Source organism: Paroedura picta, chromosome 2 (assembly GCF_049243985.1).
Source record: "Paroedura picta isolate Pp20150507F chromosome 2, Ppicta_v3.0, whole genome shotgun sequence".
Lineage (NCBI taxonomy): Eukaryota > Metazoa > Chordata > Lepidosauria > Squamata > Gekkonidae > Paroedura > Paroedura picta.
The window spans coordinates 124,485,483-124,498,530 of record NC_135370.1 but is presented as its reverse complement, the minus strand read 5'-3'; the positions used below and the strand labels follow the sequence as shown (position 1 = coordinate 124,498,530).

General features: G+C 41.5%; 1 protein-coding gene across 1 annotated transcript; it reads left to right on the top strand.

Moving 5' to 3' along the window:
• The first annotated feature begins 467 nt into the window (after positions 1-467).
• PSMC3 (proteasome 26S subunit, ATPase 3) lies at positions 468-12,967 on the top strand. The gene is made up of 12 exons (XM_077322457.1): positions 468-713; positions 895-975; positions 4,926-5,051; positions 6,348-6,452; positions 7,439-7,501; positions 9,186-9,323; positions 9,501-9,644; positions 10,189-10,337; positions 11,520-11,616; positions 11,769-11,914; positions 12,476-12,557; positions 12,741-12,967. The coding sequence occupies exons 1-12, from the start codon at positions 687-689 to the stop codon at positions 12,849-12,851; spliced, it is 1,269 nt and encodes a 422-aa protein (XP_077178572.1). The 5' UTR covers positions 468-686; the 3' UTR covers positions 12,852-12,967.
• The last annotated feature ends 81 nt before the right edge of the window (positions 12,968-13,048 follow it).

Genomic DNA, 13,048 nt, shown 5'->3' with positions numbered 1-13,048 from the left:
CTCACAGGAGGCTATCTGCGGGTTACGTGGCTCTGTGATGTCTCTCCTGGCAACAATGGAGGGTAGGAACACCGATGTTCTGGGGAAAATGTGAATATAAATTACCTGCAAAATTGAAGGTGTTTAAAAGAAGAACAATTAAGCGATATACAACGTTTGCTATTCGCTAGCATCATCCGTGCGTCACAGCCTTTCCCGTCCAGAATATACCCGGCACATGGTAGCAGCCAAGCCCATTCTAGCAACAATGCCACAAGTAACGCTCTCTAAAGCCCTTCGCGTTCTGTTCGCCTGCATCCTGAAGTGTTCTGAAGCTAAAACCGGAAGCTAGGGGGCCTTAATAGCTCGTGATTCTATCTCTATGGTTTGCAATCCTTCCGGGTTTCCCGCCGCTGCCCCATTCTAAGATGGCGGCAGGACCTTCAGGGAGCCAAGGCTATTATTCAGCGTATTTGAGCGTGGTCACATGACAGCAAAGCAAGCGTGCCTTTCGACCTTTCCGTAGTTTCGACGATTTTGCGTGGTTCCCCGGGCGGCCGAGCAGGAGGACGAGGCAGGCCGGCGGCTGAGCTCGAGTGGGAGCCTCGTGCGGGGTGACGTCGGGACTAGTCCCTGGAGCGACCTCCTTCGCCAGTGTGGAATCGGCGGCTTCCAAGGCGCAGCCGCCCTCTTCCGCGGCGGGGGAAATGGCGTCGGTCTGGGATGAGGCGGAGGTGAGGCACGGGGGGACACCGGCGGGGGTCCTGGGGGGCGGGGCAGGGGCCCCGATGGGGGGGTCTCCGCTCCCCCCCCCACTCCCCGCCGGCCCGCCGGAGGGTCCCCGCAAAGGGGTCGGGGTGGGGCGCCAGAGCGGGGTGGGCGCCGCTGCTGCCCTGACGGTGTCTTTCTCCCCAGGATGGCATTGGCGAGGAGGTGCTGAAGATGTCCACGGAGGAGATCGTGCAGCGCACCCGCCTGCTGGACAGTGAGATTAAGGTGCCGTGGGGGCGGGCTGGCACCACGGGAGGCTGGGGACCCTTCGTGTCGGGGAGCTCTTTCCCCCTGCCCGGCCTTTCCGCCCCGGCCCGGCCCTGGGTGGACGTGTTTCTCACGTGATTGTCACGGACTGCCTACACGCCTCGCGTGTTCTGGCCCACTATGGTCAGGTAGGGGGTCACCCTCCAGGTGGCGGCTGGAGATTACAACCTCGGATTACAACCGATTTCTAGGCGGCAGAGATCCTTTCACCTGGGGAAGAAGACCACCTCAGGAAGTTGAACTCTGCGGCATTATGCCCCATTGACGTCTCTCCCCTTCACAAAAGCCTCCCTCCACAAGCTTTGTCCCTAAAATCTCCAGGCATTTCTCAGTCTGGAGCTGGCGACTTTGTGTTCAATACTCAGTTATACAGCTATGCTTTTGTATGCCCCATTTAGGAGCCTTCTGTCTAATATGTACACTTGGAGTTGTGCAAAGCACAACCTGTCCTTAAGTATGTTTTAGGTTGAGAAAATCCTGACCCTGAAAAAACACTCTGGATGGAAAAGGTGACCTGTTTTAGTGTGCTAAATCTGTAATTTGTGAATCATAAAAGACAAATCTTCCTCGTGCTTTAGGAGCCAGTTCCGTCTGTTTACTTTATGCAAGCTTTGGAAACATTGTTTGCTGGTCTGCTTTCTCAGTTGATCATCTTCCTTTTTTCTTTTAAAAGAGAATAATGGTTATATATAACGAATAATATTCAAAAGTTACTACAGAGTGCAAGGTATATAAAACAAAGAAGCAAATAAAAATTCTTCCCATCGTCATCATAATCTTCAAATCATAGTTCTTCAAATATTCTTCCATTATATATCTATTATATAGTTAAAAATAAAGAATATTACCCACATTTCAATTCTTTATAAATTTATATTCAGTTTTTGTTCCAATTCTACTTTATCATTATTTACTATATTGAATTACTTCTCATTTTGTTGGTCTCTTACGCTCACAATAAATTCTCCATCTCTTCTCAAATTTTGAAATTGATCTATTTTTCAGAGGTGATGTTAATTTTGCCATTACTGCATAGTCAGCCAGTTTATTATTCCATCCATCTAAACTTGAACAGACATTAGATTTCCATTTTGCTGCATAGATAATTCTAGCTGCTATCACCATATATTCATATATCTCTTCTAGAACTTTTGGCAGTGTCAGGCAGTATTCCTAATAACATTCTTGGCTTCCATAGAAAATTTAAATGTTACTGTATTTTGTGTTTTCCCATGTATTTCCTTCCAATATCTTTTTGCTTTTTTTTACAGGTTCACCACCTATGATAAAAGGTTCCATCTATATCTTGACATTTCCAACATTTTTCTTTATAGTTTTTCTCAATATCCTTTAGAGTAAAAAAAATTATACCAATTTTCTCTTAATGTCTGGCTGGCTGTGAACTTGATTTCTTTTTCTCATAACCATTCCCATTGTTGCATAGGTATTTGTTCTATAAAGTTCTGCATCCATCTAATAATACACTTTATTACTTGTTTTTCTTCTGTTTCAAACTGAAGTAATAACTTATAATAAATTATTATTATTAGGACATTATAGTATAGTATATAATAATTTTTTTGTTTTGTAATCAACTGTTTAGACTCAGTTTTGTTTTTAGAGCTCTATCATCCACATTAATTTCTTTAAACTTGAAACTGATTAAAACTGATTAATAATAATATTATTTTATTATTTATTACATTTTTATACCATCTAGCCTTGCGGCTTAATAACCATTGAACATTAATTCCTTCGTCTCTTATATCTTCCTAAGATTTTAATTTCCCTTGAGCATTTAACATATTACCATAGTTATAGGTTAAAAACAATTTTTCATATTCATATCATGGTAAACTTCTGTTGGGGAAATAAGTGGAGAGTATCAAGGACACATATTTCCAACATGAGAACCATATTTGCAATAACAAATCTCTAATTGTGTGACTTTTTTCTTGCATTGTAATAATTTTGATTCATTATCCATAAATGAACCGCCGTGAGACTTTTGGTGAACGGCAGTATACAAATCTAACTATAAATAAATAAATAAATGTTGGCCTTTATCTAGGTCTGCTGTTTCAAATTTTATTGTATTTTATTTATGTTTGTTTATTATTGAATTTTTATACCACCACTCCCAGGCCAGCAGCTCGTGGCGGTTCATAATTTGATAATAAAAACACTAAAATCTTGTAAGACGGCAAGCTCTATCAGCTTGCCAACAACTACAATTAGGCTTGTGTGATTCAGCTGCTTTGGCAGCCATTACCTCCGGGCACAGCCAGTGCCGTGCTGCGGGGGGGGGGGGGGACGGCGCGGGCGGTGGCGCGACAGTGGGCGCAACCACGCAGGCATGGAGTTCCGTGGTTGCACCTGCCGCCGCCCACGCCGCTCTCCCCTCCCTGCGGCACGGCGCTACCTGCGCCCGGAGGAACGGCGGCTGAATCGCACAAGCCTAACTACAGTACAATACAAGCAGTAAAACAACATAGATAGCAGTAGCAGCTACTCTTATAGACCCTACTCTTCAACTTGCCTTTTCCCAGTCATAGCAGATGTAAGTCAGGGGGCAATGATCGGCCCCCCAGGGGTCCAGATGTCACAAAGGATGGGGGAAGGACCTGATCTTATTAACCTAATATGCGGCACGGCCTCAACCGAAAGCCTGACTCAAAAGCTCTGTCTTGCAAGCCCTGCAGAACCCAGAGAGCTCCAAGAGCTCTCTTTTACTATGCTTTGTTTTGGATTTTTAATCCAGACCAGATCAAATTTTATATTTGGAACTACTAATCCTCCTCTCTTTTTCTCATCTTGAAATATTTTAAAACTTATTTGTGGTTTCTTGCCAGTCTAAATAAATTGTTTATCTGTTTGGCACTCTGTTTTTATATATAAAATCTATATATAAATCTATATATGTATGTATGTATGTATGTATGTATGTATTCTATAATTTTATATATGGATTTATATCCTGTCCCTCTCAGCTGACTCATGACAGCTTCCATCATTTTAAAATCACATAGATAACTATGTGGTATAAAAAAATCAGAGTCCAGTAGGACCAACAAAGATTTATTCAAGGTGTGAGCTTTCGAGTGCAAGCACTCTTCTTCAGACTAAGAACTCCCTACATAACAGTGGGAATATATAGCAGAAATTAATTCTGTTACATTAGTAAACTGTGTCACACATCCAAATACACCCCTATGATAATTATTTGCCGATACAGCCAATCAATCCCCTGGAATTCAGTTGTAATTCACAAAACATAGGAGAAAAAAACGAAAAAAACTATGTCAGTGATCAAAAGCTCTCACCCCACCATTTGCTGTTTGCCCCATCTGTCACCATACAAGTGTCAAACATTCCTGTAAGGGAATTGCTGGCAATGATCTCATCCCAAGACAAGGAAGTTAAACTCAAAATTCCATGACATTACCATTACCTTACAGTCACATTATCACAAATAAAATAAATTGTGAGGAATTTGGATACACGAGGTGAACAAGGTTAGCATGAATAGTGAGATAAGAAAACTATGTCCTTGTTGAGTCCAGGGTATGTCATAGTTTTGAGTGTTGTAATAATTAATCTATAAATGACATTAAAATAAAGCATTAAAACTTAGCACCTTTAAAATTGAACATAGCATCTGATACGCCATCAGACATTACTGCCTTCCATTTTTGGTTTGGGGTATGGGGGTAACCATAGAGAGGGAGCCAATCGATGTTTTAGTTCAAGTTGTCTATCATCTATTTTCTATTTAAATTTTTTAATCTGCTTGTATCAATTTTTTTTAGGATTACAATTTTGTAATTTTCTTGACTTGATAATACTTGAGAGGGACAGGATATAAATCCAAGTCTTAATATAAGTTATGGTATGTTTTTTTTTTGCAGATCATGAAGAGTGAGGTGCTGAGAGTGACCCATGAACTACAAGCCATGAAAGATAAGATCAAAGAAAACAGTGAGAAGATAAAAGTGAATAAAACCTTGCCTTACCTTGTTTCCAATGTCATAGAGGTAAGTTTTTATGCTAGTAAAATTGGAAAGTTGTTACCATAGATGACTTTTTACTGCAATATGAGAGATTCCTTTGGTATTTAGAAAAGGTGGTTGTTTCACAATAATAGTGTCAAAAGAATAGACACTGTGTATATAGAGATTATCAGCATCCTAAAAATATGCTATCTACCTTGAAGATGTGTGATACAGCAACTTTGCTAAACTTAAGTAGATATGTATCTACTTTCCATTTAAACTGTTGGGAGTCATGAATTATTGTGTTGCTAGTTTTGGCTTTCGGCTTTCGGCTTTAAATTGGGATCAAGATTGCAGGGAGAAATATCAACAACCTCAGATATGCAACCTCAGATATGCAGATGATACCACTCTAATGGCAGAAAGTGAAGAGGAACTAAAGAGCCTGTTGATGCGGGTGAAGGAGGAGAGTGCAAAAGTTGGCTTGAAACTCAACATCAAGAAAACAAAGATCATGGCAGCCGGCCCTCTCAATTCCTGGCAAATAGATGGGCAAGAAATGGAGATAGTGACAGATTTTATTTTCCTGGGCTCCAAGATCACTGCAGATGGGGACTGCAGCAAAGAAATTAAAAGACGCTTGCTCCTAGGGAGGAAAGCTATGGCAAATCTAGACAGCATCCTAAAAAGCAGAGACATCACCCTACCAACAAAAGTGCGTTTAGTCAAGGCTATGGTATTCCCAGTTGCAATGTATGGCTGCGAAAGTTGGACCATAAGGAAGGCCGAGCGTCAAAGAATTGAGGCTTTTGAACTCTGGTGCTGGAGAAGACTCTTGCGAGTCCCTTGGACTGCAAGGCGAACAAACCGGTCAGTCCTAGAGGAGATCAGCCCTGACTGCTCTTTAGAAGGCCAGATCCTGAAGATGAAACTCAAATACTTTGGCCACCTCATGAGAAGGAAGGACTCCCTGGAGAAGAGCCTAATGCTGGGAGAGATCGAGGGCAAAAGAAGAAGGGGACGACAGAGAATGAGGTGGATGGATGGAGTCACTGAAGCAGTAGGTGCAAACTTAAAAGGACTCCAGGGAATGGTAGAGGACAGGAAGGCCTGGAGGATCATTGTCCATGGGGTCGCGATGGGTCGGACACGACTTCGCACATAACAACAACAAAGTTTTGGCTATCTGATGTTCTTTGTATGAGCCATATCACCTAGCTGCTCCTGTGCCATAAATATCTTCATTGATCTACTCTTCAACTTCTTTCTAGCCTCTGCAAATGCTATATCCCTAAGATTAAGTCAAGCACTCTCCTAATAGTCCCTTTGTATCTCTAGCTGCTGGATGTTGACCCAAATGACCAGGAAGAAGATGGAGCAAACATTGATCTAGATTCTCAAAGGAAGGGCAAGTGTGCAGTCATCAAAACCTCTACTCGTCAGGTGAGAGCAACATGGAAATACAGTGTTGAATTGAAGTTGAAGTATTGCAAGTGGAGCTCTGCTCACAGAATTTTTTCCAGTCCCACCCCTTACAGTATAGATCTCCATTCCTTCCACGGTGCTGCCCTGGAGGGATGTCAGAAAACCATCCACAGTTCGACTAGCAGATTTGGGTTCCGCAAAGGGAGGGTAAAATCAGTGAAAATTGTATATGTGTGCACATGGGTTTGCATCCCAGTTAAGCCAGTCTTTATCAACTTTTTTACTGCCAAAACCCCCCCTGAAACATTCTTCAGGTATCAAGAACCCCCAGAAGTGGTGTGACCATGCAGAATATGGTTGGGAAGCATAGTTGTCTACATGACCCCCCCAGGTGCCCTCCCCTTCCCACTCCTCCAACCTGATCATTGGCCATTTTGGGAGCGGGGTCGACATGGACATATATGGTCATATCACTCAAGAAATGTTTAACAAATATTAAAATTAATTCCCACCCATTTGGAAAAGAATTTCAAGTCTGTTCGGAAACCCCAGAGTTTCACAAAGCCCTGGTTGAGAAAGCCTGCTGTAAGCAGAATAAATCTGGCAGAGAGTAAATTTTGGTTCTAACCTGTCATTTATATGGAAACAAGTGGTGCTGCCTTGTACTGAGTGAAGACTTTCAGCTATCTAGCACAGCTTTGTGTACTCCCAGCTAGCATCAGCTCTTCAAAGGTTGTGCTACCTTGAGATTATTGTAACTGAACATGTCATGGATTGTTTTTTCAAAGCACAGGCTCTATCCATCCCTTTTCCACCTGATTCACTAACCTCATTAAAGATGTACACATTTTGCCTCTCCCTGCAAATCCCTCTTTTGTCAGGGATTGAAATCCAGGACATCTTCCTAAGAAAGAATTGTACTCCTAGATCAAAATGACAGGCTTCCAAAGAGTATTTATGGACCAAGTCCAATTTTAGCATGTTGTTTCTGTTTTTTTCAACAGACCTACTTTCTGCCTGTTATTGGATTAGTTGATGCAGAGAAACTGAAGCCTGGAGATCTAGTGGTGAGCAGTTTTTGTTGTACATCAGGAAGAGTAGCAGCATGTATTTACTGGGTTGGGTTTTTAAATAATAATGCATCTCAGTTTTCCATGAAAAGTATTCACACATGACACCTTAATAATCTTAGTGGATCCCCAGTAACCTTTATGGTCTTCAAGTACCTGTCAGTTGCTTTATTAAATCCTTAGGGAGTCTTCCCAATAATTCAACCAGGGGATATGTGAAGGCTGCACAGTTATGTAGCTTGTGGTAACTTTTCAGCTTTGACTGATATATTTAAGAAATCCAAAATTTTGCGCACACCCTGAGTTACTTCACAATAAGGAATGGTGTTATAGAAAGAAGAGTTGGTTTTCATACTCCACTTTTCTCTACACAAAGGAGTCTCAAAGCGGCTTACGATCACCTCTTCTTCTCTCCACAACAGACACCCTGTGAGGTAGGTGGGGCTGAGAGAGCTCTGACAGGACTTCTCTGTGAGAACAGCTCTACCAATGCTGTGGTGAGCCCAAGGTCACCCAGCTGTCTGCATATGGAAGAGCAGGGAATCAAACCTGGCTTGCTAGATCGGAAGCCACTGCTCTTAACTACTACACGAAGCCGGTTCACTTTTAGTACTCAAATTGTAAATCAGTAGGAAATGTAGAGAGAACTTTGTTCTCAGTTTATGCCTTAAAACTAAAAATTCTTACAGTTCCATTGAATATTCTGTATCTTTCATGGAGATCAGGGACTATTGTGCTCTTTTCCCCATTTTGTAACAACTTGCCTTTGTTATATAATAAAATAATATAAATTAAATTAAATAATAAAAAGGCCATTGCTTGTTTCTCAATGCCCAATTGGATCCAAAATGAACCCATAGCAGCAACATTTGTTGACATCTTCAAATGTCTTGGAACACTATGTTACAATGTCTGCCCCCCCAATTTTTTAAATACAAATACATGCGCTAATCCAGAAGTTTAATATACAAATATTAATAAGCTTGTATGTGAATATAATATACAAATGAAACCAGATACTTTACTTTGGGGACTAATGGGAAAAGAATTTGAAAACGACACGGGACTTTGTTTTTATATATAATTATTATGACAGAGAGATTGTTATATGCTCAAATATGGAAAAAAGTTTGTTATTACCCACAATAGAAGAATGGTTGATAAAAAAAATGGTTGAACTGGCAGAGATGGTTAAACACTTTCATTAGAGAAAAGACGACTGTTGTCTTTGTTAACTGGAAACGTCTTATAGAGTTTTTGTGGGATGCGAGCAAAAATGAATTGATGGTCTGTGATTTTGAGGATTATGAGGGGGAAATACGAGTATATCAAAATAAGAGTAGTTTTAAATTGACTTACATATTAACCACAGTATAACAGATAAGTGAGATTTGTAAGCCTCACAGACATATATTATGTCTCTTCCCTTTCCTTCCATGTTATATCTTAAAATCTTTAATAAAATTATTCAAATCATATTTACATTGTCCCATTTCTCCCATGCTCCTGGAATTTCTGATTCTATCCCTATCACCCCATGTCCTTTTACACTTGCACAAGGTGTCCTGCCTTGCAGATAAGAAATTCTTGCAGCCATTAGAGCTGTAAAAAAATGTGAATCTCAAAAGAAGACCTAGCTAACAGGAATAAAGAAGGATAATTCTTGGCTTTTTACTCATAGGGTGTCAACAAAGACTCTTACCTGATTCTAGAGACTTTGCCTACAGAGTACGACTCGCGTGTGAAAGCCATGGAGGTGGATGAGAGGCCTACCGAACAGTACAGTGACATCGGGGGACTAGATAAGCAGATCCAAGAGGTGAAAGCCAAGAGGCTACTGCATGCAAAGAATATTAAGTTCTATGCAAAAGCAGAGTATGAACTTTGAGTTCTTTGAGGGGGTTGTTTTTAATCTTTTGCTGTAGCTGATGGTGGAATTCAGTGCATATGGGGACAGCATTGAGAGCAGATTTAATTCTCTTTTTGTTTTTAACAGCTGGTAGAAGCCATTGTCCTGCCAATGAATCATAAAGAGAAATTTGAAAATCTTGGTATCCAGCCTCCTAAAGGGGTTCTCATGTATGGACCTCCAGGAACAGGGAAGACCCTCTTAGCAAGAGCGTGTGCTGCACAGACAAAGGTAATTTGTTTCCCATCAGCTTCCTAAATGATCTGCCCTCCACTTCAGTTAGAGAGGAGAAAGACAGTGTTGTATATGCATTAGGGTACATCACAAGTGTTTTAATACTCCATATTTTTAATTCCTAAGATGATTTGCTTTTACCAGCTACCAGAGGCAGTGACTAGATATCCCACCTTGTGGCTGGATCCACCTCGTCCATGTGCTTGCATCTGCCACTGATGGACTCAGCAAGGAAGTAGATAGGCTCCCATCCATAGTGCCCAATACTTGCAGATTGACATTCTTTTCCACAGGGACACTTCATAGTGCGTGATGATGTTAATCTGTATTAGACTTGATTTATGTGACCTGCTTTATTAGGCAACTTGTGGCTGAAAAGTAGGATAATAAGGTATAATAAATCTGCTCTATTTTTACTTTATTTAAATGGGGACTCCCAGGATGCAGAATCTGGGTTTATTGCGTACTTTGTTTGCTAGGGTACCAAAATTATTCAGAACACTGACAGCCTTGTCTTCCTTGCCATCTATCTACCTTTTAGGCTACATTCTTGAAGCTGGCTGGTCCACAGTTGGTTCAGATGTTCATTGGTGATGGTGCCAAGTTGGTGCGAGATGCCTTTGCATTAGCCAAGGAGAAGGCACCTTCTATTATCTTTATTGATGAACTAGATGCCATTGGCACAAAGAGGTGAGACTAGAATCTGAGCTAAATGATTTCAAACCAGAAGGGAATGAGTGTGAATTTCTAAGAGAAGAAACAACTTATGAATTCCATATTCCCACAGTTCTGCATGTGAATCAAGAGAAGTTTCTACATTAGTTTGAGAGTTATTTTTATTTAGGCAAATGTTAGTGTTACTAGTTACACAAGATTAGGAACTACTTTTTCTTTGTCTGTATTCGGTAACAGAGTTTGGATGCCTCTATATGAGCCACGTTCTTTTCTCCTTTAGCAAACTCTTACTGAGTGAGAGGCATGGATCAGTGATATCTATTTGGCATGCAGAAGGTTCCAGGTTTCATCCCTGGTATCTCTAATTAAAAAGGACCAGGCGATGGGATGGAAAAGACTTCTGTCTGGGACTCTGGAGAACCACTGCTAGTGTGAGAAGACAGTACTGATTTTAACTGACACAAGTGGTCTGATTTAATATAAGGCAGCTTCCTGCGGACTTGGCTTTCAAGAATAACTCTTAACTTAGCCAGCAGTCTAACATCTTCTATTTCCCCAATTTGTAAAACAAATCAGGAGTAACTTAGAGCGACTGCCTCATGCACACTCACAGACTTCCGCGGCAGCTTAGATGTTCAGACTTTCTGTTCTATTCCTACCCTCTATAGTAGGGGAAGAGAAATAGAGGAGTATGTTTTTTTTCTGGTTGCCAAACACAGTTTTAAAATAACAGAATATTTGTGATGGCACTATAGCTGTATACTTTGGAAGTACGTGGTTAGATTTTTGTAGCCTTGTAAGGCCCAGTGACTTTGGGGGAAAACCCTGCTGTCCCAGTTATCTGACTTCCTATAGCTGCAGCAGTACATTTAAGATTGGCTTACATAGGATCACCGTAACCACATTATTTCATATGTTGGCTCCATACTGCCAACCAACCACCTATCTCATTCAGTCCACTATTGCTGGCTTGGAAAGGAATGACGTCTTTGTGGTGGCACCACTACCCCTTCCATGTACCATGTTGACATAGAAGAATGGGGGGGGGGGGTGTTGCATGACTTGCAATGCCACCATGGTAATGTTTGAATTGGATTTATACATTTATGTCAAAGGTGGAATAAATGCATTTTTGTTTTGTTTTTCAAAGTATCAGTTTGGGTAACAAAGTTGACTCTCCCCTGGAATTGTTTTCAGATTTGACAGTGAGAAAGCTGGCGATCGGGAAGTTCAGAGGACCATGTTGGAGCTGCTTAACCAACTTGATGGATTTCAGCCCAATACTCAAGTCAAGGTAATTTTCCCTTGGTAAGGAGTACAGGAAGGGATGCTACAGATACCTGCTGCATAATGACCAAAATTTCACTCATGAGGGAGGTCTTGGTAGATTCAGCTATATCCAGAATCCTGTGTTTGTTCCACCCCATAGTAATCTCCTTTATCTAGGTGATTGCTGCAACAAATCGTGTGGATATCCTGGACCCTGCTCTACTTCGCTCAGGCCGTTTGGATCGAAAGATAGAGTTCCCAATGCCCAACGAGGAAGCCAGAGCCAGGATAATGCAGATCCATTCACGCAAGATGAACGTCAGGTATTGATGCCGAAAAGGATGGAAGGCAATTTATGTGCAATGAAAATGGTCACATGTTGTAGTCCACTTGCTGGTTTCACTTCAGCATGGACCGTGGACTTTAGATATGGTTGAGTGTGTGTTCTGACTGGTAGGATGGAATGGGCCATTTATTAGTCATGCAACTGGGCTTTCTGAGAATCTTGGCTTTCATGCTGTTCCCAGCACCAGCCAGGTTCTAGCTACTATGCCTGAGAAGTTGCATCTGAATGTGTGTGCAGCACTTGCTGAAGGTAGGCAGTGGGCGAAGTGAGATTCCAGTGGTTGAGGTTGGAGCCTTACTGCCCCTGTTTTCCTGTCTCATGATTAGCAAGACTGAAATATATCCTGAGGAACAAGACATTATGGATATCGGGCACATTTGTATAATTTATAGAAAGTGTAGGATTCAATTTTTTTGTTTGATTGTATGTAAATATTTGAGCACAGAGCTTTCTTAACTCTGGCTTTTATAGTTTAAGATGTCCTCGACATACTTGTTCATTCTCAGTGGAAAGATGTCACTATAATTCTTCTCTGCAGCCCTGATGTGAATTATGAAGAGCTGGCTCGTTGCACAGATGACTTCAACGGTGCCCAATGCAAGGCTGTATGTGTAGAAGCGGTAAGTAGGCCTGACCAAGTGGCTTCCATGTTATGTTTCCTTTAAGAAATGGGAGGGGGGGATTGATTCCATTAGCCAGTGTTGGACTGGAGAAATTCATGGTTAATGGATTGTGGCCATGCCAAGTTATGTGATATGTAGCTGAGTCTCACTTCCTGGACTTTTGTTTTCTCATTGGGGCAGGGGATGATTGCACTCCGACACGGAGCTACGGAGCTGACCCACGAAGATTACATGGAGGGGATTTTGGAGGTTCAAGCCAAGAAGAAAGCCAATCTTCAGTACTATGCCTGATACCTCGAGCTGAATATGAAGGCCTAGGAAGAGAGGCTGAAATCAAAACAGCTGGAACTGAACTGTTTTATTTTACTTTATGGGGAAAAATAAATCTTTTGCTTTGACTGAGACAACTGTTATCTGGCTACAGATGAGGTAAGGGGAGTGCGCTCTACTGGATGATGTCCCAAGGAATGTATGGTGCATAGCCCATG